The following is a 27,661-nucleotide window of genomic DNA, read 5'->3' as shown; positions in this document are numbered from 1 at the left end:
ATGAAATTGCTTCTGACAATAGGATTGCTGTCAATATGTGTTGTTGATTTTGTGCACGGTGACCCTTTGTCCACGGTAATCTCGAATGAACTAATTCGAGTGGCAAATGAAGTTTCTGGACACAAAACTCGACTTACCATTCCGGAGAAGAAAGAAGAAAGTTTTCCCGTAGAACTTACGGTGACCGGACATCCAGAAGTCAGTACTACCAGTGGTTCTGTCTTTGGATCTACGCTTCCCGAATCTCATGCATTCTATAGCATTCCTTATGGAATCGCACCCGTTGGCGAATTGAGGTAAATTGAATGGTTTATTGCAGTGCCCTGATTCTTGTGATAATTTATTATTTATATGTCTCAGACAAAGCTGTCCATATCCAAAACAAAACAACGAAATAATACACAAACTGCAAATGCACAAAGGTCACAGTGAGCCACTTTGGATGTCGTCAGTAAGAGCTCACTAAATATCTACTGTTACAAATTTACATACAATGAGCGTTGGAAGAGTTGAAAGTATTCAGAACGATGAAAACAATCAGATGACATCAGGTCTGATATAAAGCGATTTGAGGAGTGAATGCAACAGGCCTCCGGCCGGTGGGTACGGGGAACGGTTAACACTGTGCACTGTACAAATATATTTCAGCCTATCGTGTGCATTTTGGTAGGTTTAGATTTATCAAAAAAAAACTAATACAGCTACCTATTTATTGTGTTAAACACAAAAGCAAGTGGAAATCTTTCCAGCATCACACTTCATTGACTTTGACCGCTGCGCATGTGGGCCCACCTATTTATAAAATGGTTCCTCCATGCCTGCCTTCAAGGAAGCTCGTTAGTAAAACATTACATGGCGAAATAGTTATTTTTAAGATTAAATATTCATTAGTATTTACACAAAATTTTTGACAGATTTCAACCCCCTCAGCCGTATACTTCTCTGAAGCAGCTGAACGTGTCTGTTCCGAATTACGTGAGATGTTATGAATTTAATACAGATTGTCGAGGTGATGACGAATGCGACAAAAATGTAAGAAAAGTTTCGACTTTCAACTGCTAAAACTTTCTTTTTTTTTAATTCTATAGCCTATATGGTTACCGTACGTGCTACTTCTAGTCTAATCTAGCTTATGCTATTTATTTGTGAAAAATTGACATCATGGTTAATTTAACGCAAAATTGATTGTTTCTTGTCTTCTAATTATCACATTTATTCACATCTTGTACCTGCTACAAGTTTAGGGATTGGTTCAACATCAACGTATGTCTTTGTAATAATAATAATAACAATTATGTTTTTATTTGCGCTCATTGCAATACCATATAGTACACTGTGATGGCAGATGCAACCCAAAATTAAACAATAAAAAGCCACATAGATAGTCATCGAGTCACCTGCTCCCCTTATTTTGGCATGTCACAAGCGTGCTTGCCGAGACACAGCCGCATACGTTAGAGCGGTATCGAACCGACGCCCTTTCGAGCGTAGCGCAGACGTTCTCGGCACCACTCGTTACGAAGCCAGCTTCATGTTAGCAACTGACTTTTATATTTTATGTGAGATGGCCTGTTGCTGTAAAACACGGTTGGGCAACCTACGCAGCGACAGCATTTAAAACTGCTATGTATCTGCACATGACCGCATTGAAATTTGAATAATTTTCCTAAGTTGACCTCGGAGTTGACCATATGATTTATTCGGTATACACTATCTCTTTTATGTAGCAAGCAGTGTAAAAGAAGCGTATTGGAACTCACCACTGATAAATAAGTTTGCAGACGTAGTTTAGTCGCATGAATAAACTATGTTTCGTACAAAAATCAAAATTGCTGTGTGTGTGTGTGCAATGTGCATGAATTTGAACTGTGTTATAATTTGTGTTGAAATTAACACTAACAGTGTGATAACGCCTGATTTTTGGTAGCCTATAAGCAAGTATGCTCAAGGTTAACGTTTGAACAAGCAAGTATTGCAGTTCATTTAATAAAAATGGTACTATACTTATGACGCTAAACGCAGAAAGGTTGATGCAAAGTGTGGCAATATTCAGGTATTTTGGACTTTAGCTTACTTCTTTAAACAGCATTTCTAGAAACTTGTTTACTGTACTTCATCTCTCACGATAATGTTACTGTAAACAAAGAGTATGGGGGCCGCAAATAGTCTGACCCAAAACCAAAAAGTACCCTGTTTTGTTGTGGTTATTTTGTCCACGTCACCCTTTTTTGTAAGTTTACACTTTGTGTCATTTAATAAGGTAGGTCTGATACGTTAGGCAAATTTAAGTTCAAGTTGTCCTGACATAAAAGACGACAGAAACGCACTTGTGGCATTCTTTAGTGGTGATTAGATTTCGTATCCAACAAACACGAGTTCAACTGTTTTAAGTAAAGTTCCCTGCTATTGTATTATGTTCTTACAAGAGGATGATTGCGACCCGCCTCGCAATATCCCTACGGTACTTCATTTGGCCGGTGCAAGCAAATAGGTTGCCAACCAATGCTGCAAAAATAAAGACTTTGGTATACATAAAAAATATGACAAATTTGTGTTTTAAAGTATGTTTCTTTTATACCTTTTTATATATGAATATTCTTCTGCAGTTAATTAAATAACTACATGAATGCGCAGTTCTCTGAAGATTGTCTTGTTCTCAATGTAAACGTGCCATCGACAGTCGATTTGAGTTCTCCACCAAGCGAACGTCTTCCTGTAATGTTCTGGATACATGGTGGCGCATTTTTTGCTGGATCAGGAACGCAGAAAGAGTATGACCCTCGTTGGCTATCAAATACAACAAACACAGTAATTGTTGCAGTTAATTACAGATTAGGTAAGCCAACTTATTTCTTTAAACTTTGCAATGACATAGTCTGTTTGTAATTTACTCTGTAGGATTAGAACACAATTATATTGTACCTTACAATCAAATTCAAACATTTTTAGATGCAATAAAAACAGAGAGAGACTGTTCACCAGGCATTTTATAATAAAAGTAATTTGCGTTCTTCTGGTGACTATTTACTAGGTTACATCAAAATTTTTAATTGATATCTTATCTCCACTCTTCGATCATCAATATTGCATAAAAAATTCCACGGAGTTTGTCAAAATAATTAAAGATATTGACGTTAGCCAGGAAGACTGTCTCGTTTCGTTTGATGTTGTAAGCCTCTTCACTTCTGTCCCTCTGACAGAAGCCTTGGACCTAATATCTAACCTGTTATCGGCAGACGATTCACTTGAAAGTCGTACAAAATTATGTGCAGATGACGTGATTCAAGCTTTAAAAGTGTGTTTTCAATCTACTGTTTTTTGTTATAAAGATGTGTTGTATCGCCAAATTTATGGTACGCCGATGGGCTCCTGCATCTCTCCAGTTGTTGCTAACATCTTCATGGAATTTGTTGAACGCAAAGCCATCAGCACCTTTCACACTCCTCCACAATTATGGGTTAGATATGTTGACGACACGTTTTGCATCATCAAAAAAACTGCAGTTAATGATTTTCACAAGCACCTTAACAGCATTTCATCATCCATTCAATTTACCATAGAACATGAGGTCAACGGCAAAATTTCATTTTTGGATGTTAAAGTGGTTCGCCATAGCAACAACAAAAAACTAACCACTACCATACACAAAAAACCAACACATACAGACAGATACCTGCAGTTCAACTCACATCACCCCAAGCATCAAAAACTCACAGTGGCCAAAACATTGTACAACAGACTGGACACTCACATAACGGATGATTCTGAACGTTCACACCACAAGAAAAACATTCACAATACTTTAATGCTCAACGGATTTCCACGAAAACTTGCTTGCATACAGCGACCCAAACCGAAACCTTCGCTTCCTCCTTATAAATCTTTTACTTGTCTTCCTTACATAAGGGGGGTAACCGACAAAATTCAGCGTATCCTTTATGGCATAGGAATCAAAGTTGCGATGAAACCCTATCTGACAATAGGTAAATACCTTCCCTCGGCTAAAGACCCCATGAAAGAAGGTGAAGTTTCTGGATTGATCTACCAAGTTCCGTGTCATGACTGTGATTTAATCTACATTGGACAGACAAAACGTGACCTTAAATCTAGAATCAACGAGCACCAAAGAGCTATTAAATTTCAACGTCCGGAGCATTCCGCTCTTTGCAAACATTCTATAAATTCAGACCATAAAATTACTTGGACCAACGCTACCATTCTTAAAACTGAAAAGGATTACACAAAAAGATTATTTACAGAAAAGTGGTACATAAACCAGAAAGCACAACATGCTCTCAACCAGAAAGATGGTCAGAATTTTCCCTCTGTGTACAAAAAATTACTTTAACTTTAACTTCACCTTTTCCATTCTCAGTGCGTCTTCTCTATCATTGTTATTGCCAATTCCCTTGGTTTCTGTCTTGTCTGATGACTTTTCAATGTTTCTTGACGGTGGCCCAATAGATAGATAAATTTACGCTGTTGGAAAGCAGCCTACTGGTTTTAGGCATTCACTGCATTCAGTTTAACCTCTAGGTGTCTTGTTGCGTGTTTTAATTCTGATTCTTGCTGCTTACTTTATTCATTTTATCAGTACGTTTTTGTGTTGTGCCATCGTTGCTGAACAGGTTGTGTTAACCTGTTTTAGCCACCTTGATAAAGTCAGTCGTGCTGACTGACGAAACGTCGGAAATACAAAAGCTAGTTATCATCTTTAACATCAGGAGGTAACCTAGTAAATAGTCACCAGAAGAACGCAAATTACTTTTATTATTTTTAGATGCTTTAGGATTTCTAAATTATGAAGAAAACGGAGAATCTATTGATGGAAATCAAGGATTCAAAGATCAGCAACTCGCTCTTCAGTGGGTTCAAGAAAATATTGAAAACTTTGGAGGAGATAAAAACAGGGTATTATTTGCTGTAGCCTAGGCTCAAATAATCTGAGACTACAGGAAGCAATTATCACGATTAGAAAATAAAACCAAGTCAATAAAAAAACAATGTCTTCAACTTCAAAAATTTAGCCACAGGTTTTTGAGGTAGGCCACTGTAGGCTGTGAAACAACCTTCAGTTCAAAAGTTAGTTAACGAGGTGAATGGCGTTAGGCCTACTCACAATAAGCAAAAAACGAAATAGAAAAAAATTAGTTATATTATAAACTGGTGTACTTTTCAGTCATAAATTAGAATCGTCGGTGAAAAGTTCAATCAATTTACAAACATTTTTAAATCGAAGACGGGCACCGGTATGTGGATTGGTTTAAGACGGAATGAAGTGGAGTCATTTGCCTGACGCATTTCTATGAGTTGGGCTATTAAGGTTACAAAGATATTTAACTTCAGTGCACGTTTTGAAAACTAAAATGATGTAATAGGCTACTATTACAGCTAATTTTGTTATTGCTTACAAATAAACAACAGTACAAATAGTTTAAATAATAAGTTTTAGGCCTACATGAGAACCTTCATTCTACTTTACTCGGAATACAGCTTATCTTTCTTTAGAACTATTAAATCTCACAATGGTTGGTTTTGAATTTTTATCCTCAGACTGAGAAAGCCTTGATAGGTTATTCCTGGTAGTTTAGCATACTTGTAGAGGCTCTGCACGCAGGGCCGGTTACCGAGATTGGCATAGTGAAGTTTTCCGATTGTTGAAGTGTTATTGCCGGGAAATTATTCCATCCACTAGGTGCCGCTGAATGGAGAGCAGTCCTGAAAAACGTTGCTCAAGAGCACACCCCGAGAGTCGAACTTGCACCGCGTGATCTTGAGCCGGTTGCGTAACCATTGAGCTAACGGGCGGACAATCTTTTTTTTGTAGGCTACGCTCACTTTATGATGGCACAACCTCGACATCTGCAATCTTTAAATTGTGCCACACAATCCTCTCAACTTTAATATGGTAATACGTTTCAGGTAACCATCTTTGGAAACAGTGCTGGAGCTCAATCTGTGATGTTGCATTTATTGTCAGACAAAAGTGACCCGTTGTTTATAAGAGCTATCATGGAAAGCAATCCTTCAGCTTTTTATTATCCAAAAAAACAGGAAGCCGTGCTGAAAACTGAAGCTCTTCTTAAAGCAATTAATTGCACTGAAAGCGGTTTTCAGTGCTTGAGGTATGATTGATTGAAATAAGAAACAATTGGGCCACGTGTGTTTAAAATATTCACTATATGAATGCACAGTACGGTACTTGAACTGTTTTGAAATCATAGCTTATTTAAGGCGTGCTATCAATGTCACCACTGCCATAAGCGCAACTGCAATATGATACAGTAGAATTCGCCTATAACGGCACCTCTAGGGGATTGCAAAAACTGACGTTATGGCCGAATTGACGTTATAGACGAACTACCGCAAACTATTCCAAACCTGTCTTTTGATTAAAGAAAGAGGTGTATAATCCAGTCAGGTTTACTGTGTACCACCAAACTGACAAAAATCACGCAGAAAATACAGTAAACAAAGAAATTGTTTTAAAAAAATACCCTACAGCGAAAGGTACAGGAAATTTGTAACTGTGTAACACTGCGGCTTCTAGTTTATGCAGGAAATTTGAAACTGTGTAACACTGCGGCTTCTAGTTTATACAGTAGCCTACTGCACGTACAACTGTTGCTTTGAGTTGTTTAAAGGTCATCTGTAGAGCTGCTTTTTACACGTGATAGTTTTTCACGTGGAAAAAAAGTTAATTCGGTTAATTAAAGTCCCTGATGCGAACGACGTAGCAAAATAAACGGAAAACATTTTGCAAGCAGCAGCGCTAACTGGATTAAAAGACTGACCGTTCGTGGTGAAGGTGATGGCTTAAAGTGACGTTATAAACGAACAAAATACGTCTGGGAACCAATAAAGGGTGCTGTTACATGCGAATTGACGTTATAGGCGATGCTGTGGTAGCCGAACTACAATGTACGTAAAAAATAGGAATTCTGCAGGGACCGAGCGAAATGTGACGTAATAGGCGAATTGACGTTATAAACGAAGCCGTTATAGGCAAATTCTACTGTATCACGATTAAAGTTGAGCTATGTGCAGCTTTCCGTAGGAGAAACATTGCGTAAATATAGCGATTAGTACAAACGTATCCTGAAATGACAGCACAACATGCACAGACGTTTGCTCGAGCAATCATTGTTCTCTGCAGATTTTTCTTGTTATTAAGTAAGTTTATTGAAGCGTGGCCGTGGCCGAGTGGCCGAGTGGTTAGCGCGTTGGGCTCGCAGTCGAGAGCCTGCATGTTCGACTCCAGCCACCCGCACTTGCTGTTGTTTCTCTGGGCAAGAAACTTAATGATAATTGCCTCTACCTAGTGATCGATTTCGAGTAATGGGTAGTACCAAATTTAAGCCATAAGTAAAGTAGACAACCGGAAACAGACATTGCCGTCGGCTGCAGCGTGGGTCAGGTGTATGTCGGAAGGCGCACACCGATGCATAGCGCTCAAGTCCGCTTTCCCGCAATGCAGGATAAAGATAAACAAACAAACAAAGAAGCACAATAGGAATTTACGAGCTTTTCTTTTTGGCGCATACAGGTAGGCTACACATAATGTAACCTACTTGAGCTTTTTAATGGGTTTGAAAACATTGATTGAATGAATGAATCTTTATCCTCGGACTGGGAAAGCTTTTTGCAGAGCTTAATCCTGGCAGTTTCACATACTTGTAGAGGCTTTGAATCGCTGACGCAGGCCCGGTCACCGAGATTGACAGAGTGAAGTTTCCGATTGTTGAAGTGTTGTTGCCGGATAATTATTCCATCCATTAGATGCCGCTGAAAAGAGAGCAGTTTTTAACGTGCGTTGCTCAAGCGCACAACCCGAGAGTCGAACCAGCGCCGCTTGATCTTGAAGTTTCTTCGTTCCAAAAGTCGCGCGCTAACCAACTGGGCTATGGGGGCGAACGATTTTTTTAAATGTTGTTTTAAGCGTTATTTTTTTAAAACAGAAAGAAAAAACGTCCTTTTCCTCGTAACCTACATACGATTTACACTTAAACTACTGTATATTTTAACGACGTAGGTTTTCCAATATAAAACAGCTTGCCTATTTCGGATAGGTTTTGCTTTAAACATAAAAAAATGCCAGCAACCTTGAGACTTCTTTGAACAGCAACGTTCATGTGATTTCGCGAGGCACTCACAGACGTTAAAGTAGCCTACCAATTCTTTTTTTGTACCCACTGTACATGATACAGCTGTTAACCTAACTGGTGGGAAGGCTTTGACCTGCAGAACGTATTGCAAGTTAAGTATGATGAAACTATGAATAGTGCGTCGGTGATAGTTTAAAATACGTGTGGATTGTGTTGTCTAAACTCTAAAGTACAGTACCGTACATCAGTAGAATGAACTGAGTTTAGCGGTGAGAGCTCTATAGTACAGATAGATGTAGACAACAATTGTGGGAGGATTCTTGAAGTTCACGACAAACCTCTGTAAAGAACAGGTGATTAGGTTAGATGTGTTAGCTAGGTGAGCCATGAGTATTGAGTAATTGTGTATTGGATTCCCTTTCCTTAAAACGTAGCAATTTGTTACATACAGTAAGTAGGCTACTTGCGCAAGCAGTGCAGTGAAGCCTTTTATGGACCCCGTGGTAAAAATGATTTTGGGCCTCCTACAGGCAAAAAAATTTATGATAATATAATGTGTATTTTCACTGCTAAAACCTCAATTGCTGAGGTAACAGGGATCAGTTGTCAGTAGATGTTACAGATAATATATTTCGCACTTATTCAGTGCATCTTCAGTTCTCAAACTCTTCAGTTCTTCAGTTCTTCAGTTCTTCAGTTCTTCAGTTCTTCAGTTCTTCAGTTCTTCAGTTCTTCAGTTCTTCAGTTCTTCAGTTCTTCAGTTCTTCAGTTCTTCAGTTCTTCAGTTCTTCAGTTCTTCAGTTCTTCAGTTCTTCAGTTCTTCAGTTCTTCAGTTCTTCAGTTCTTCAGTTCTTCAGTTCTTCAGTTCTTCAGTTCTTCAGTTCTTCAGTTCTTCAGTTCTTCAGTTCTTCAGTTCTTCAGTTCTAACCTTAAGGTGGTTGTATTTTCACTGCATCGATATGGAAAAGTAGTTTACTTTAATAGATATTCTGACCAACACAAGTGTAGGCTAGGCTAAGTGATAGCAAACACAGGTTTATTATGTCATAGCTATACGTCCTTTGCTCTGAATGAAACCCAAAAGCATAAAAGATTTTTAATCAATTAATTACAAATCATCATTCTACACATCATATGTATTATTGTATATACCATTGTATATTATACTGTAATACACACAACGCCAATGACAGCCGTGTCAACCAACAGTTGCATTTTTAAATGCGGCCCGTATGGTCTTCAAGTTGTTCATACTCTAGCAATTGGAGTAGCGCTCCAACAATCTTTGTCTTCCAATACCCAGTCTACTGAATTGTATATAAATTTATATTACCAGTTTGAGATAATTTGAGAAACACTGATTCCTATAGTAGTAGGGTCAGTACTCAGAGTTGATAGCGAGGTCCATGGGTACTTTTTGACACTAGCCCGGAATAATTTTTAAGGCCCATAACCTTTCTGAGGGCCCAGAGACTTGAAAAAATCGTCAGGCATTTTTTTGATGAACAGTAGTGCGTTTGCTTATAAGTGTCGATTTGAAGCCCGAGGATCCCATTGATACCGGGCCCAAATTATCCTCTAAGTCTAAACTACCCTGAGTAGCCTACTAGTAGAGCCCATTTACTGTTTTTGTGAAATCTAACTTTCTGCAATGTTTCATATTTGGTGGCTGAATATTCAACAATCGCTTTGATTCATGTCTCACGTGTTTGGTGGCATGAAGTGCAAGTTTTGATAATGTTTTTTTTGTTTTGTTTCAATACTGTACAGGAATGCTTCTCCAAGTTCACTTGTAGGAGCTCATCTGCGAGTAATGGCATCTAAAACGTTGAATTTTTTCAATGCTGTTGAGCCATACCGCCCTATTTTGGATGAAGTGGAATTTACAGAACAACCTTTGAAACTTTTTCGGTCAGGCCGATGGCAAAGTCATAAAGAAGTTATTATTGGCAATATGGCAGAAGAAGTTAGCTTTCTCAACGTCATTTTTGAGGATATAACAATCGGTGAAACTTTATTTGAGGTGAAAGACAGAAAAATATTTTTTTAAGGTTATTTTTTGTAAATTTTGGTAAACAAACTTTGATGGTTTTGATGCAAATAACTTTTTTATACTTTTATTGTAATATGTGATAATGAGTCATTGCCTAGAAAATGGTTCTTAAACTTTTTTGTATGTATTACCCTTTCAACAAAAATTCTTATCAGATTTACCCCCAATGTGTAAAATAAAATGGAGCTCATTTATTAAAAAGCGAAAAAAAAAATTATATTAGTTATATTTAATGCGACGTAATTTACGAACTGAGCATCTAGTTCAGGGGTCGGGAACCTATGGCTCGCGAGCCATATATGGCTCTTTTGACGACTGCATCTGGCTTGCAAAAAAATCCAATCTTTTAAAGTGCAAACCGCAAAAGTTTTATCTGAACTTTTCATTACAATTTAGAGCTGAAAATACGTTCAGAACGCACCAAATCAAATGTAATTTTTATTTTTTGTGGGCTCGCAAAAAAAGCAATCAACCTGAACCTATGTCTCTAAAACAAAGTTTGCCTAATTTTTAACGAAACTGCATTAAAAGAGCTAGTTTTGCCAATACCAAACATTTAAATATCTCAGCCAGAAATTAGCAACAACAAAAAACAGAGACTTAGCTTTATTTCCGAAAAATGCCGAAGAAAACATGATCATATTTTTTTGCTATGCCACCGGACAGCACCATTTTACAGGAATATTCATACCCACATTTTTGTTGAAAATGTTGTCAGAATGCACCAAACTCAAAGTAATTTTTCAAAATTTTCTGGGGAGGCCCTTTAGACTCCCCTCCGCTGAGTGTCGCCTTCGGCGAATACGCTGTCAGGCTTCGCCCGACGGCCGTCAAACCCCCCCTTTCAAAATTCCCGACTACGCTACCGATTGTAACCTATAGCTCTCACGAAAATGTATTTCCAAAAATGTAGCTTTAATGGCTCACTTACCTGAAAAGTTTCCCGACCACTGATCTAGTTCATCAAAGGCCGCATCGGCTATGATACTGCAGAGAAATGCGCTTGCTTTTTGGCAACAAGTTGTTCAATGTCTGGTAAAGTAGTAGATAATGCACAACGAACATCAGATTCAACATTAAGTCGGTTTCTTGCTTTAGATTTTATAGTAAGCAATGCAGAGAAGATAAATCAATCAATTAGCGAAGTATAAAGTTACCTACACTAGACGATAAAGAATCAATAAGCTACTACGCTAGCTTCGGATTAGCAGTTAATCTGAACTAGAAAAGTAAGCTACAATAACTACAACTGGCACAATTTTTCTGTCCCGTCAACTGATGTGGATTTTGATTAGTAGCTCATTTACCTTCTAAAACGAGAAATTTACCCCCAGAGGTTAATTTACCCCAGTTTAAGAAATATAGTTTCGGGAGAGAGTTTGCTTTTTTATACCAAAGACAGGCAAGACACAACAATACCACAGGGTTGAGCATTACAACAGTATATATTTTACATATTTACAAAATAGTTTAACATTCAAACGTTTTCGGCTTAACCTAAGCCCTCATCAGGAATCTGAAAATATTAATAAAATGCAATAAATTTCAACTTCTTGAAGGTAACTAGCTAACTAATTGTAAGCATCAAGAAATACGCAGCGGTTAAAAGCAATAGTGTGGAAAACAAACAGACGGACGGAAAACAAAATTACATTAGAAAAAGGCAACTACATGACTACAAACGAATTAGCACCACAGGGAACGTGATCCATCTAACTTAGTAAATGTTTAGTAGAAAGGACGCGCCACCAGCAAATAATTGTTTGTTTAAAATTGGGTTGTAGCGTTTGATTAATAGCGCTTCCTGAATTTTTGTGTCAAATTGGGATTTGCCTTTGCGTAAAATTTTAAATGAGTCAGCAGAGAATTTTCGATTTGTGCAAAAGGAACACTCCATAACATGGTCTTTGATGGCACTTTTCTTTAAGTCTCTAAAGTTCAAATGCTCCCGTACTCTCGTGGTCAAATGTCTGGTGGACATACCGATGTATGTCAATGCTGAATCACACGGACATGTAAAACTGTATACGACATTTGAACAGAGAGGCGAAGGCGTCTGGGACTTTAGTTGAAAATACGAACTGATTTTGAATCTTTTATAAACAGGAAAAACGTCCACATCAAATTTACTTTTCATAAACTGTCCGATTTTGCGAGCAAACGTTTTAGAATCTTTTCCCACAAACGGAATGGACAAACAATGCTTCATATTTAACTCATTTTCAGCCTTTTCTTGTTGGTCGGAATTCGTGGAGATAAAGCGATTCAATATTTTTTTTTTTTCAAAGTATAATTTTGGATAACCATTATTATAGAACATTTGTTTTAATTTCTCTGTTTCAATATTAAAAAGAGCAGTAGAGTCATTTTCAGAGGATCCGTGACCGTGTTGAGGATACCAAAGTTTCTCAGTGGATTTAACAAGGGCAACTGATACTAAAAAAAATAAGCTCCCATATACCTCACGAAAATGGCGGGAAAGTTGTTATTTTTGACGTTTTTCAAAATGGCCGCCACCGCCATCTTGGAAAACTGATAAAGTTCTATTTCTTGACGTGGATGGCCAAAAATGACAATTTAGATGTCAATTCCCACTAATTTTGGTGTCAGAAACAGTATGTCTACCATTCATGATTCAGAGTCTTCTTGACCTCAAAATTCAAGATGACAGACGTATGCGGTCTCCTACTGTTTTAAGATTCACTATCACTGCCGGACAAATATGATGCACAGCTGTCAGAATCACTTTCGCTATTATCATCGCTGTTCCCTATATATAGATGACTTGGAGTTGTTGGAAGTTCCAGGGATGGTGGAAGTGCAGGATGGGTATAGCGTACTGGGAGGCATATGCCATTTACAAGGTGCCATCCATGGCCAATTGGTGATGGATGATTCTGAAGCTGGAAGTTCTTCTGCAGATATGTGAGGTAATTGGTGCGCTCTAAGTGTGGTCGTAGACTGTCAGAATCAGGTACCAGTCTGATGATCGTCTTTTTCTTGAGTACTGACCACTTTGCTGCTCTCACCTCTCCCAGTGTCTTGTGTTTGTTGTCACGATAGATGTACCGGATAACAAATTTCTGTAAGTCATTGAGGATTTCTTGTGTGACCGGGAGGATTGTGCTACAACTCTTAAGGAGGTTGTGAGCTTCTGACGATTGTTCGAGTTATGATCGCATCCGGTAAGAACATGAAGTGGGATCAAACACTCCGCCATTGCCTCATCACACAAACATCGAGCACTTATCAGCTGAGATTTGCGTTTCAAGCACAAAAGTCCTGATAGTTGCCGAGCCACATAGGCTGCCTGAACATAGTTATCGGTATCCTCAGTGTCTATGACAACCGCTTCTGAATACCCCTCGGATCGCAGTTTACTATAGAGTGTGAACAGAGCTGTGTCTGCTTCTGCATGGGCGCATGTGAGATTCTGCAATACTTCATCTGTGGTGAGATTCCTTGCTGGTTTGCCAACAACACAATATATGAGCTGAGTAGTGATTGTAAGTGCCCTTCTTTTGAAGGCAGCCTCGATGAATGCTTGAAGGCGAACTTTATTCTCTGGCTTACTAAGAAGAGCATGAAAGTCTCTACTGGAAGGAAATTTGTCCTCTGACTTCATAAACACATTGCGAATGGACTGATTTTTTTGACGGTGTTGTCGTTCACTATCTTTGATGGAGAAGTCTTGCTCGTACGAGTCATTCACAAAGATAATACGTTCTGCATTCGTATGTCGGTTCAGGACAAAGTTCACAAGTTTCTCACCATACTCTCCCCACGTTAACTTGGTTCCATCTGCTTTTTCTCTGTCTTCAGTACCTAGTAGGGGTTGTTAGATGCCATATTAGTCCAATATCTACTATTGATGTGTAAACATCAGGGTAAGGCATGGATGTCATTGTCAGCTTTTCTTGTAGCTTACTCTTCTGCGTTTTGCGCATAGTACCATTTGCATTAAATATTGAAAGGCACTCATCTGTTACTCTATGCTGCATTAAGTCTTCGATGTTTAAGCCATCACTTGCCTCAACAAGTTTGATGATAGAGGAAAATGCCTTACTCTGCATTTCTTCAGTTGCCTGTTTCAGTTTTTCACTTCCTGTCTTCTCGATTTTTTGAGTTGCAAAATTACCTCTTTTACTACGTGGTATTCGAGCAGTGAGGGACTTTGTTTTGGAATAGACTCTTTCATTTAGAAATTCTTCCACTCTGCTTTCTCCATCGGCCTTTGCAGACTTCAGATCAGCAAAGAGAGCTGGAGATGCTTGAATTCCAGATTGTAGGGATCTTAGTGTCTGATCTGACTGGTCAAATGGATCACCATGGAACTCGGTGAGACATGCACTGATGTCCTGCACAGATTGTTCATCTATCTTCATCTTACTTGGGGCACAATCTGCATGCTTTCTTGAACCAATCCTCTTGTAATTTGCGTGACGATGGACACAGACTCTTATCCGGTTGACGTTATTAACATTCCGCGTGTTTGACAGCAGTTGCTTCTCATTCTTGAGAATAGCCAACCATCCAGACTTAAGCTTGGATCCTTTATTCATCGTTGACTCATGGCCACCTGGAGATGCGGCCTGATTTGTCACATTTTGCAGATTTTGATTACAGCTACTGCTAGTGCTTGACTGACATTTTTTGAGATGTTTTTACTTTTTGTGGTTTCCTAATGACATAAAACTTTTTTGTTGCCTTGGGGAAGCAGTAGCAAATGAGAAAAAGTAAGTTGAAAAACGCAAAATCAGACTGTTATTGAAAATTAACAGTCTGACTAAAATCTTCGAAATCAAATTTTCTTTGTTTATCAACATGTGAGAATGTTAAAACCTATTGTGTCGTCTGGAGAAAAGAATAAAGAAAGCGTAAAAATCTAATTTTTAGAAAAATTTATTTAAACGTTTGTCCAAAGTTAGAAAAACCTGGAAATTCCTGCAAAATGTGACAAATCAGGCCATATCTTTAGATGGCCATGGTTGACTCTATCCATATGTCTAGGGCAACACATGAGTAGGGTTTACCAGTCATTGACTGTGCAAACATGCCACTCTCGATGAATTGTGCTTGGATATGGGGAAGACTTTCGAGGACTGCAGTGAAATCTGGAAGATGACGTCCATATCTATCGTTATCATAGATACGCATCCAAGGAAGCATCAACTTCAATGAGGACTTGAACTCCATCCAGTTTCTTGTCCTTATAGCGTGGATATTTTGAGTAAGTATCTCTACCATCTCCAAGAATGAAATCCAGAAATCTGCTTGTGGAGCACCATCTAAGTTCTCGAATAGGGAGTCAACAAGCACCTTGAGATCGGCATTGTTCTCTAACTCAGCATTTGCATCATTAAGTTCTTGTTGGTCTGCTGAACAGCGTAACTTACTGAGAGATGCCTAAATCTCTTCAGACAGAGTGGAACCTTCCAAACGTTTGTCTAGTGCATGGTGGACTAAAGCCTCGTAGAAGAGTCGAAGGCAACGCACACCGCGGTTGAAGTGTTTCCACGCAGAGCTTGATCTACGGATCCATCTGCAGCGACACCTGTAGCCACCAATACATCTGAAATGCCTGAGCCTTTGAACCTCTTGTAAACCGCATTTATGAAAGACATCTGGATATGAAAGGGTCCCATGAACGGCAATATGTCAGCAGTCATGTCTGGATTTTCACTTTTCAATTCCAGCAATAATGCGTAGACAGGATGATCACCGACAATAACTGCAAATGGCATCTTTTTGTCATCACTTGCCTTTGCAAGCTTGCGCAGGACTTCATACAGAATGGTCTTGCTTGGTGGATCAGGATAAGTCATGTGATAAATTGCTTGACTTTTCTGGGTTTCTGGCGATAGCTTGGCCTGGAAGCCAGAAAAGGCTGGTACGGTCTGATCTTCTGGCTTTGGTCTTGTTCCGTCTGCCTTAGCTCGGGCCAATGCATGGATAACACCTCTCATTCTTTGAGGAGCTGTGTCCAGATGTTGTTTATTCGCTACCCTTGGTCTGATGGGTGGTTCACCACGCTTGACTGATTTGTATGGTTCAACTCTTTGCATCTGGCTCCCAAGTTCTTTGAGACTAGCAGAGAGGTAGGAAGTCAAGGTGGTATTTACAACTGGTCTATCTTCAATCAGGGTAGGTAGATTTAACTCAGGCAGGTCTGGCTGGACAAACATGACATTTGTACAATGTGATTGGCCACTTCTAGTCAAAGTGTCACTTTTGAAGTCATCGTTGTCGACTATACATATTGCGGGTGTTCCTTCAGAAAGTTCAAATGGACACTCAGTTGAATGCTTCAGATCAGTAACTGACCAGAAATCTCTAAGCATAAGTACATCGTTGTAACTGATTCCCAGGCCATCCTTATGTAATATGTCTACCATTTCTCTGCTCTTTGCCATACCATGTAGCAGTACAGATAGGTTTGTCTCAAATGTCAGATAGGTTTGTCTCAAAGTCTTCCAGTGATGTAGCTGGTCAAAATAGATGCAATTGATCTGACTGGGGGCGTGTCATCGACTTCAGACTTAGTGGGATGCTTTAATCAAGTGATGAGCTTCAAGAGGAGATCATTTAGGTCTTCATTTTCTAACTCATGTATGTATGGAGGCCAAGGAATAGTTTTTGTTTTGATGATCTGACTTCTGAGTCTCCCAGTCTCCCAGCTACATTCTTCACCAGGTTATCGTCGCTTACACCTAGAGAGGATATTGCAGCGTCAAGATATGAACCTGCAGCTCTCGTATCATATACCAGTTCACTCACATTCTTCTGACCTCGTTCATGAAATGCTATGTCATTTTCGAATTCCTTGATCAGAATTTCCTTCAAGAAACTGGACTTTGCTGTGGAGTAGTACCCATAATTTGAAGTAATGCGTTAGTAATCCATTAATAGACCTTGCAGTGTACGGATTTCATGATTTTCAAAGATAACTTGACGGACATGATGAAAGAAGATTGCTTGGGCCTCTCGAAGATTAACCTGTTGCAAATGCTCTGCATTTTCATCAGACAAAGACTTCTTCAGAGGGTTGCTGACATAATTGCGCCTACATCCACGATGATAACGAATTTCCAATCCAAAAGCCGTTCGACTGTCTGGGATAGATGCGAGTAGGGTACCGGAATTCAATCTTTCTCTTATAAGCTTATCCAACAGACAAACTGTATGCAATTTGAACCGGTTCCATGCGTCTTCTGTTGACAGATGCAAAAGTTTGGATTTGCCAGGATTACTGATTTTTTGTGGTCCCTTCATACACCACACACAGAGATTCTTATCATGAACCAGTCCAGTACTAGAACGAAGCTTTTTAGGCACATTTCCTGGCAGGTGTTGACTTGAAGTTGATGCTTAAGCTTCTTCTTTCTGTTCAGATTTCCGTTTACGATTCTGTGCTTGCTGAATGTAGCGATTGCTGCTGACCTGGATGTAACATTTACTATGCATGTACAGGCCTTTAGTCCCCTTGTCCCATTCCACTGCTGCATGAGCATGCTGAAATTTATCAAGTTCCTTACACCTAAAAGTCTTGCTCTTCAGATTCTCCCACTTTGTATCAGATGCATTGTCCATATACGATCATCAGCTATACACGGTTGTTGACATAATATGCATTTTAATTCAAGCACTGGGTTAGGCACATCACTATCTCTACTATCCATGCTTAATGAATCTTAAGCAATAGACCTGCAAAAAGTAAACAGAAATCTTGATCAGTCAGCATTCTTGGTTTACATTTTAGTTTCAGAAGATCCGTGACCGTGTTTACGATACCAAAGTTTTTCAGTGAATTTAAAAGCATCATATTTGTCCGGCAGTGATAGTGAATCTTAATACAGTAGGGGACCGCATATGTCTGCCATCTTGAATTTTGAGGTCAAGGGGACTCTGAATCATGAATTATGTCCTCCCATTGTGTTTCTGACGGTGGCCGGTCGATTGGTCGAAAGACATTTGGTCGACAGTCAATTGGTCGACAGACATTTGGTCGACAGGACGTTTGGTCGACAGACAATTGGTCGACAGACATTTGGTCGACAGGACATTTGGTCGACAAGACATTTGGTCGACAAGACATTTGGTCGACAGACATTTGGTCGACAAGACATTTGGTCGACAGACATTTGGTCGACAAGACATTTGGTCGACAAGACATTTGGTCGACAGGACATTTGGGTTAGAGTTAGGGTTAGGTTAGGGTTAATGTTAGGGTTAGGATTAGGGTTAGGTTAGGGTTAGTTAACCCTAAAATGAATCGTTCTTTCGACCAAATGTCCTGTCGACCAAATGTCCTGTCGACCAAATGTCTGTCGACCAAACGTCCTGTCGACCAAATGTCTGTCGACCAAATGTCCTGTCGACCAAATGTCTGTCGACCAAATGTCCTGTCGACCAAATGTCTTGTCGACCAATTGTCTGTCGACCAAACGTCCTGTCGACCAAATGTCTGTCGACCAAATGACTGTCGACCAAATGTCTTTCGACCAATTGACCGGGTACCGTTTCTGACACCAAAATTAGTGGGAATTGACATCTAAATTGTCATTTTTGGCCATCCACGTCAAAAAATAGAACTTTATCAGTTTTCCAAGATGGCGGTGGCGGCCATTTTGAAAAACGTTAAAAATAACAACTTTCCCGCCATTTTCGCGAGGTATATGGGAGCTTATTTTTTTTAGTATCAGTTGCCCTTGTTAAATCCACTGAGAAACTTTGGTATCCTCAACACGGTCACGGATCCTCTGAAAATGACTCTACTATCATTACAGCAAATCATTTTAGCCCGAGCTAATAGGCACATGATCAGACCAGATTTCCATTTCGATGGGCATAGTGCATCAAAATTCAAAAACAAACCAGTATGGGTTGGTTTGCGCCATACCCAATAAGTATCAAATTCGGTAGCATTAATTTTAATTTCAACGTCCAAAAAAGGCAAAGTTTCGCGTGCTTTTTCAATTGTAAATTTGATGTTTTTATGTTGAGAGTTCAGCAATTCCAAAAAGGCCGCACAAGACGTCTCCTTATTAAATACCGCAAAATGTCATCAATGTACCGTAAGAACAACTTTGGGTGAAATGTAAGACGCTTTTTAAATAGTTTTGTTTCCAAGTGTGCCAGAAAAAAATTAGCAATAGTAGGGCCCAATGGAGATCCCATGGCAACGCCGTCAATTTGTTTAAACAATTGGTTTTTATACATAAATATGCCTTCGGTAGCTAAAGTCATTAACTTGACAAATACGTCACGCTTGAAAGGTAATTGAGTGGGTTTTGTTTCCAAATAAATGTAGTCAGCAATGATGTCAACAGTCTCTTTCAAAGGTACGTTCGTAAACAGAGATTTAACATCAAAACTAACCATCATCTGTCCAGAAGACGGAGAATAATCTTTTAGTTTTTCTAAAAAATGATTTGTGGAGTTAAGCATATACGAATTTGGAATGTACGGTTTGATCACGCTATCTAAGAATTTTGCCAGTTCATATTCCGGAGAGCCTATCATAGAAACAACAGGCCGAAGAGGGTTACCTTCCTTGTGCACTTTTATCAAGCCGTATAATTTACCGGGGTTACTGCTCGATGGAATTAGTTTCGTTATCAATTGTTTGTCGAAGTCTTTAAAGTACTTACGGATGTAGTACGCAATTGACTTTTCTTTCGAAATGATGGGATCACAAATCATTTCGAAAGAAAAGTTAATTGCGTAGTTAATTGCGTTAATTGTTAATTGCGTTAAAGTTAATTGCGTGTCGAAGTCTTTAAAGTACTTACGGATGTAGTACGCAATTGACTTTTCTTTCGAAATGATGGGATCACAAATCATTTCGAAAGAAAAGTCAATTGCGTACTACATCCGTAAGTACTTTAAAGACTTCGACAAACAATTGATAACGAAACTAATTCCATCGGGCAGTAACCCCGGTAAATTATACGGCTTGATAAAAGTGCACAAGGAAGGTAACCCTCTTCGGCCTGTTGTTTCTATGATAGGCTCTCCGGAATATGAACTGGCAAAATTCTTAGATAGCGTGATCAAACCGTACATTCCAAATTCGTATATGCTTAACTCCACAAATCATTTTTTAGAAAAACTAAAAGATTATTCTCCGTCTTCTGGACAGATGATGGTTAGTTTTGATGTTAAATCTCTGTTTACGAACGTACCTTTGAAAGAGACTGTTGACATCATTGCTGACTACATTTATTTGGAAACAAAACCCACTCAATTACCTTTCAAGCGTGACGTATTTGTCAAGTTAATGACTTTAGCTACCGAAGGCATATTTATGTATAAAAACCAATTGTTTAAACAAATTGACGGCGTTGCCATGGGATCTCCATTGGGCCCTACTATTGCTAATTTTTTTCTGGCACACTTGGAAACAAAACTATTTAAAAAGCGTCTTACATTTCACCCAAAGTTGTTCTTACGGTACATTGATGACATTTTGCGGTATTTAATAAGGAGACGTCTTGTGCGGCCTTTTTGGAATTGCTGAACTCTCAACATAAAAACATCAAATTTACAATTGAAAAAGCACGCGAAACTTTGCCTTTTTTGGACGTTGAAATTAAAATTAATGCTACCGAATTTGATACTTATTGGGTATGGCGCAAACCAACCCATACTGGTTTGTTTTTGAATTTTGATGCACTATGCCCATCGAAATGGAAATCTGGTCTGATCATGTGCCTATTAGCTCGGGCTAAAATGATTTGCTGTAATGATGCTCTTTTTAATATTGAAACAGAGAAATTAAAACAAATGTTCTATAATAATGGTTATCCAAAATTATACTTTGAAAAAAAAAAAATATTGAATCGCTTTATCTCCACGAATTCCGACCAACAAGAAAAGGCTGAAAATGAGTTAAATATGAAGCATTGTTTGTCCATTCCGTTTGTGGGAAAAGATTCTAAAACGTTTGCTCGCAAAATCGGACAGTTTATGAAAAGTAAATTTGATGTGGACGTTTTTCCTGTTTATAAAAGATTCAAAATCAGTTCGTATTTTCAACTAAAGTCCCAGACGCCTTCGCCTCTCTGTTCAAATGTCGTATACAGTTTTACATGTCCGTGTGATTCAGCATTGACATACATCGGTATGTCCACCAGACATTTGACCACGAGAGTATGGGAGCATTTGAACTTTAGAGACTTAAAGAAAAGTGCCATCAAAGACCATGTTATGGAGTGTTCCTTTTGCACAAATCGAAAATTCTCTGCTGACTCATTTAAAATTTTACGCAAAGGCAAATCCCAATTTGACACAAAAATTCAGGAAGCGCTATTAATCAAACGCTACAACCCAAATTTAAACAAACAATTATTTGCTGGTGGCGCGTCCTTTCTACTAAACATTTACTAAGTTAGATGGATCACGTTCCCTGTGGTGCTAATTCGTTTGTAGTCATGTAGTTGCTTTTTTCTAATGTAATTTTGTTTTCCGTCCGTCTGTTTGTTTTCCACACTATTGCTTTTAACCGCTGCGTATTTCTTGATGCTTACAATTAGTTAGCTAGTTACCTTCAAGAAGTTGAAATTTATTGCATTTTATTAATATTTTCAGATTCCTGATGAGGGCTTAGGTTAAGCCGAAAACGTTTGAATGTTAAACTATTTTGTAAATATGTAAAATATATACTGTTGTAATGCTCAACCCTGTGGTATTGTTGTGTCTTGCCTGTCTTTAGTTTAAGAAATGCTGGCCTAGACCAGAAATATAAGATTGAGTTAGCGCAAGTGACAATTTAAAGAGGCCACTGTGACACAGGCTCACATCTTTTAATTTGATGGTAAAATGAATAAAATATTATACATAGCCTAGCTATTGCAGGCGCGGATTTATGGGGGGGGCCAGGGGTCCCGGCCCCCCCCCCCCCCCACCGAAATTTTGTGAAAAATTGTATGTTTCCGCATCAAATGGTTTGATATGCTTCTAAACAGCTGATATTCGTCCCTCGGCATCACAATTGATGAAGATGGTTGTTTTAATGTCTATTTTCTAGCATATCGTATATGTCGTAGTATCATTGTTCATATCTGTTTAGCTTTTTCTTTCTTTTTAATTGATTTTCAAATTTTCTGGACCCCTCCGAAAAAAACTCTTAGATTCGCGCCTGGCCTATTGTTACATATAGCCTACTGAAAGCATTCTTTAATTGTTCTTTTTTTAAATGCATTTTCTACAGCACAAACAATTCAATGAGACAAATGTTTTCTCTCAACAAGCCATTTGTTCAAATGTTCATCTATGTTTCTGCGCGTAGCCTAAGTCACTATATCAGTTAGGAATATTTATTTTTGATTTTATTGTTTTAGTGTAAAACGTTTGTTTACAGGTAACCTACATGTAAATCTAATGGCATAAACATTTTTATTTGATAAATTCTCCTCACAACTGCTGTAGTAGGCCTATAGTTTCAGATTTGTAGAATTTTTTAAATTTGCATAGGCCTATATTTTTTCAAAATAAAATGCATAGTGGTCGATGTCTGTACTTTAAGGTTTCTGAAAGTGTGGACATTACTAAATTGCCTTTTTAAACGTGTTGCCTAAACTGTCATAACGCAAACCATATTTTAGGCTCTAACAAGCTTTGTTGTTGGCTCGGAATTTGCCAGTGCAGTTGTAGAGGAATATATAAAACTTGCACCTTCAAAGCCAGGACCAAGATTTGACTACACTGATATTTTAGCTCAGGAAGTAACAGATATGGTTTTCGTGTGTCCAAGTCGAGCACTAGCACGGTGAAAACAAATTCAAAATTATTTTAATGCTCATTTTTGTCTGCTTATTGTTTCCTTGTTTCTATTTTATTAGACTGGCCTTTACAGTAAAACAAAAATATATAGGCTAGGTAATTTTTAATCAACATGTATAGCCTACACTAGAGATGCAGCGAACCCAAAATTTTTATCCGCACACCGCACCGCAACTGACTCATCTATCCGCGCACCGCACCGCACACCGCAATTTATCTGGAACTTTGACACTGCACCGCACCGCACACCGCAAATTACAAAATTAAAAAAAAATATTTTAACGAGTTATTGTTTAGAAAGTCAATTGTAGGAAAAAGCATCCATGGCATATAACTGGTAACCTAGTACCAATACAGTTGTGCACTAATTGGCCAGGCTAACCAGATCATATTCTCTTATCAGCAATGCATCTAAGTTCTAAGACATAATACAAACTAAGACAAATAGAATGTTCCTGGATCCAGTATCAGGACTTTTGAACACTTTTTGTAAGCAATAATGCAATTATAATGCCAGTGGCTATATGAACTACACACACAAGAGTAAAACTTATAGCCTGAACTCACTGGGCTAACTGATATAGTAAATAATGCGGTAGTTGCGCTAGGCCTATAGCCTGGTAACTGAGCTTATCAGCTAGGCTACTAACCAAAAACATTCGTACAGCTTCCCTGACAAGCAAGCCCTAAAACCCTGTCAACTGCAAGCCATTTGCAATTTGCATTTGCATAGCTTTCCATCTTAGGGTTTCCGAAGGGAAAAATAACTGATCCGTGTTTCCAATTTAAATTTGAAGTTTCATAGCTGATTCTTGAAAAGTTGAAAGTTTACGTTTACGAAAGTTTAATTTCTTGAAAGTTTACGTTTACGAAAAATTAATTTCTTGAAAGTTTACGCGGCAAGCGGCGCGGCGCGGCTTTGTCATTTCAACCTTCCACGCGGCGCGGCGCGGCACGCGGCGAAAAAGTCAAAAGCGGCCGCGTACGCGGCGCGGCGCGGCGCGGCTTGCATCACTAGCCTACACGTAGCCTACAGTTTCATCCATTTTTTCGTTTTTTTTTTTTTTTCAAAACAGATTTCTCACATTTATCACTTTCTCTCTACCAGTTAGAGTGCGCTGAGGTTTTTCGAAACTATGCACAATGCATTGCAAAAGTGATGACTTTACATTATGTCATGTAACATTAAAGTGTAAAGGCTTTTCCAAATAGGCTGACTGCGTTTTATCCATAGACTGCTTTAAATTTTACGTTCAATGATTGCCTTTGTCATAATGTCTTGTCAACATCCATTTATCATTTAAGCTATACTTGCAGTAGGCTACAATTATAGAATAATAATTTATTTTTTACGTGAGTTTACTATGTGTGTAGATTTATGTCGGAGACAGCAAGTAACATCCAGCACCCACCAATTTATATGTACATTGATTCACACCCAATGAATGGATCAAATTGTGAGAACATTACAAACTATTGCGGTTATGCTTTCCATGGCTCTGAAACCTATTTTGTTTTCAACGCTGGACCCAACACAGGGTTAGTAAAAGATGAAATTTCAAGAATGGTGCCGCTTTGACTGAATAGATGCATGTTTTAAAAGGTGTTTTAAAAAAAAAAAAAAATACTTATTGCAGTGGGCTGAAGTTGACTAAAACTAATTTTTAAAGCAGTTATTTTCCACTTTTTTGTACTTATGTATCTTTTCAAATAGTGATATGATCGGCTTGACTTGAAAAGTAAATTATTGTAGTGCCAATCGAAATTAAACATGCATTGTTAGTTTATAAGTCCAAGTTAATCGGCTACCAGTGCTTCAATACTGACATTCTGTTGCCTAACTAACCCACTATCAATCATCGTTATCGATGAATTAGTTTTGATTGAAAAAAATGCTTAACTTAAAGCAATTATTTTTAGGTATATCTTTACTGAGGGCGACACTGCAGTAGCAGATATGTTCAGTAATTTTTGGGGTTACTTTGCTTACAATGGCAAACCAAGCGAAGAATTATCTGTTTGGCCACCGTACAGTTCCACAGAACAGGTAAAAGCATGATGGACATAACATGCAATTTTCTCTTATCAGATTTATTTGTAACATAGCTAGGATGTTGTTATGTGTTTTCCTATATTTCGTAAATATCTTTTTCTTAAATAGGCTACTGTAGCCTAAGTTTCGTATTAACATCAGTTTTCAGTAAGCAAGTTGGCTTGTAGGCTAATGTAGGCTAATCAGCACATCTTAGCCTACACTATACGACATACAGTAGCCTAGGTCTTATCTCTAGTCTACACGATGACACGGTATGTAGTGTTTTAATACAACGCATTTACATGTATTTATTTTGGTGCTGCTTGGAGTTAACACCGCCTTTGTAGACAACCGTACTTTTTTTAGACTGTGCTGATTACAGGACGGAAAGAAAAGTTATTATCTAATCATCTCATGTTAGCTTTTTTAGTTGGTCAGGGGCTAGGCTATAGGAAAAACACAAAACGGGTAGGCTAAAAACGGTAACACTAAAAAATTTGGAAGACTGAAAGCCTGCCTTAACTTGGAGTCGTATACAAGCTAAATCAATAGCGATCTACAATGCAACTTCGTACATAACTTCACTTGCGTGATACGTCATTTACTCAGAAAATAGGCAAAAAGATAATCTAGAAGGCTTGGAAAACAACGTCTGATAGGCAATTCTCTCTGTTCTTTTTATTTTAAGTGATTCAAACTCTTTACCTGTTTAATTTACGGTGTAGCCTACAGTTCTTCACATGCTGCATTAGGCCTACTATTTAATTATTCAAAAAGTAATTATTGTAACTGGGTAGCCTATGCGAAGTAAAAGTTGTAAGTGAAGAAGTGAAAGCAATTGCTTTCTAGTTGGAAGCAGAAACAATGCCGCTTCCATTTTCGGCAACAAGAATGCCGCTTCCATTTCCGGCAACAATCTGATACGGTACCGTCTTTGATGAATTCTGATTGTTTTTACAAATCAGACAACTTCAAACATTATCATACTGTCTGGTTTGCTTATTTTTTGTCGTTTTTGTGTGGTACCATATGGACAAAGCTTTGCCTGCAATAAAAAAATTGTAAAAAATACCGTAGCCTATAATACAGTGGAAGTGGCAACAGTGGCAACAAGGGTGGAAGCGAAATCTGTTCCAAAATTAACCTCTTCCATATTATTGATTCTTCTTGACTGATTCTTCATTCTTGATGGAACGATAATGTTTTCACTTGTGCCTAATACGTAGGCTTACAAGTTTTCAAACCGGATTTTGAAATATCCCACAATAGCTTTAACTCAATAAAAACATTGTTAGGCCTACGTACACAAAAAGATATTTAACCAAAAGTGAAATCTGCTGAACAGTAGGAAAATAATCTGTTTCCCCCAACAAACTACCGGACAGAGCTTATAAACAAAACGTTTGGGAAAACTTTTAATCCAATATTGTTGTTTGTTTTTTCACATAATTTTTTTTTTTTTGAAGTTGAGGAAACATTTTGTTGATGGAAAAATCTCTATATTATCACAACTTAATTTGACGTTAGGCTATAAAGGTTTTTCAGCTAAACACAAATGTAAACTTAAAAGTGTTTTTTTAATATTAGGGTTCGGACATGATTACCCCGTGGACTAATGTTCGAATTCAAGCTCCGAAGTCTTTTGTCGAAAATGATTATCACACAGACCTTTGTGACTTTTGGGACTCCCTGAATTTCTACATCGACACCACTGAATCAGAAACAAGCACAGCAAGTACGCATAGCGGAATATCAGTCAACACAGAACCCCAACAAAACTCAACAGATCAGGATACCGGAATTGTTATGACAACCGACGGAACAGCTACCTTGCTGTTACCACAGCAAGTTATTATTTTTGGCGTTACTCTAGTTATGATGTTCGTCAACCTCAATATTTAGCAAGAACTTAATAGCAGATAGTTTTTTACTGCTAGCTTTTATTAACATAGGATATTAAACGATTAGTTTTAAGAGGCTAATAATTGGCGCTATAAATTGTCAACTACACTTTGCGTTTTGCATGGATTAACTGTTGAATGTTTGTAAAACAGAGATCAAAGAGGCATTTTTAGTTATCAACTTAATTTTGTTGACCGAGTAAAGTAGCCTACTTAGGTGTGCAATGTGCATATGAGAAGTGACTTGCATGATGCTTATGATATCACTAGATAAGTTTGTTCCTTTTATTGCTTTGCAAATAAATTCCAAGCTAGATTTCCCAAGTATTCTCAACTCGTCAAAATACCTTACTTCGTTCGCATTTGTATGCATATTGCATATGTATGAAAGCCAATTATGGAGTAAATTTTTGTGTCTGGCCACTGCCTCGTCACATCAAAAACATTACTGTAGTAAACTTCAAATCTCTTGTCGCATAACCATATTTGAGGCCTTGATAAGAAAGGTACTTTGCACTCATCAAATGCTGCGAAATTTCAGCTATTGTAATAGTTTAATTTCATTGCTCATGCAATCGAATTGTTTCTTACTGTCATCGTTTCATGAACACTACAAACATACAATGTATCTCATATAATGTTATTCTGAACGTACACGCTTAATGTGTCTAGGCTACTTGTTTATGTTTGCATGTCTTATAGCCTACTGTAAAGCAAGTTACATGCAAGTAAATTTACTAATTTGTTCTTTTTGCTTTATATGGATCGCAAGGTCTGAAATAAA

General features: G+C 38.2%; 2 protein-coding genes across 2 annotated transcripts; both read left to right on the top strand.

Moving 5' to 3' along the window:
* LOC145765774 (crystal protein-like) lies at positions 1 to 27,661 on the top strand. The gene is made up of 10 exons (XM_082577546.1): positions 1 to 296; positions 915 to 1,032; positions 2,635 to 2,836; positions 4,781 to 4,911; positions 5,923 to 6,125; positions 9,876 to 10,128; positions 22,764 to 22,927; positions 24,316 to 24,480; positions 24,862 to 24,988; positions 26,564 to 27,661. Exons 1-10 carry the CDS (start codon positions 1 to 3, stop codon positions 26,876 to 26,878), a joined length of 1,974 nt encoding a protein of 657 aa, XP_082433672.1. The 3' UTR covers positions 26,879 to 27,661.
* LOC145779312 (uncharacterized) lies at positions 3,115 to 4,649 on the top strand. The gene has a single exon (XM_082590869.1). It carries the CDS (start codon positions 3,362 to 3,364, stop codon positions 4,346 to 4,348), a length of 987 nt encoding a protein of 328 aa, XP_082446995.1. The 5' UTR covers positions 3,115 to 3,361; the 3' UTR covers positions 4,349 to 4,649.

Source organism: Aplidium turbinatum, chromosome 1, assembly GCF_918807975.1.
Source record: "Aplidium turbinatum chromosome 1, kaAplTurb1.1, whole genome shotgun sequence".
NCBI lineage: Eukaryota > Metazoa > Chordata > Ascidiacea > Aplousobranchia > Polyclinidae > Aplidium > Aplidium turbinatum.
This window is presented reverse-complemented; position numbering and strand designations above follow the sequence as displayed.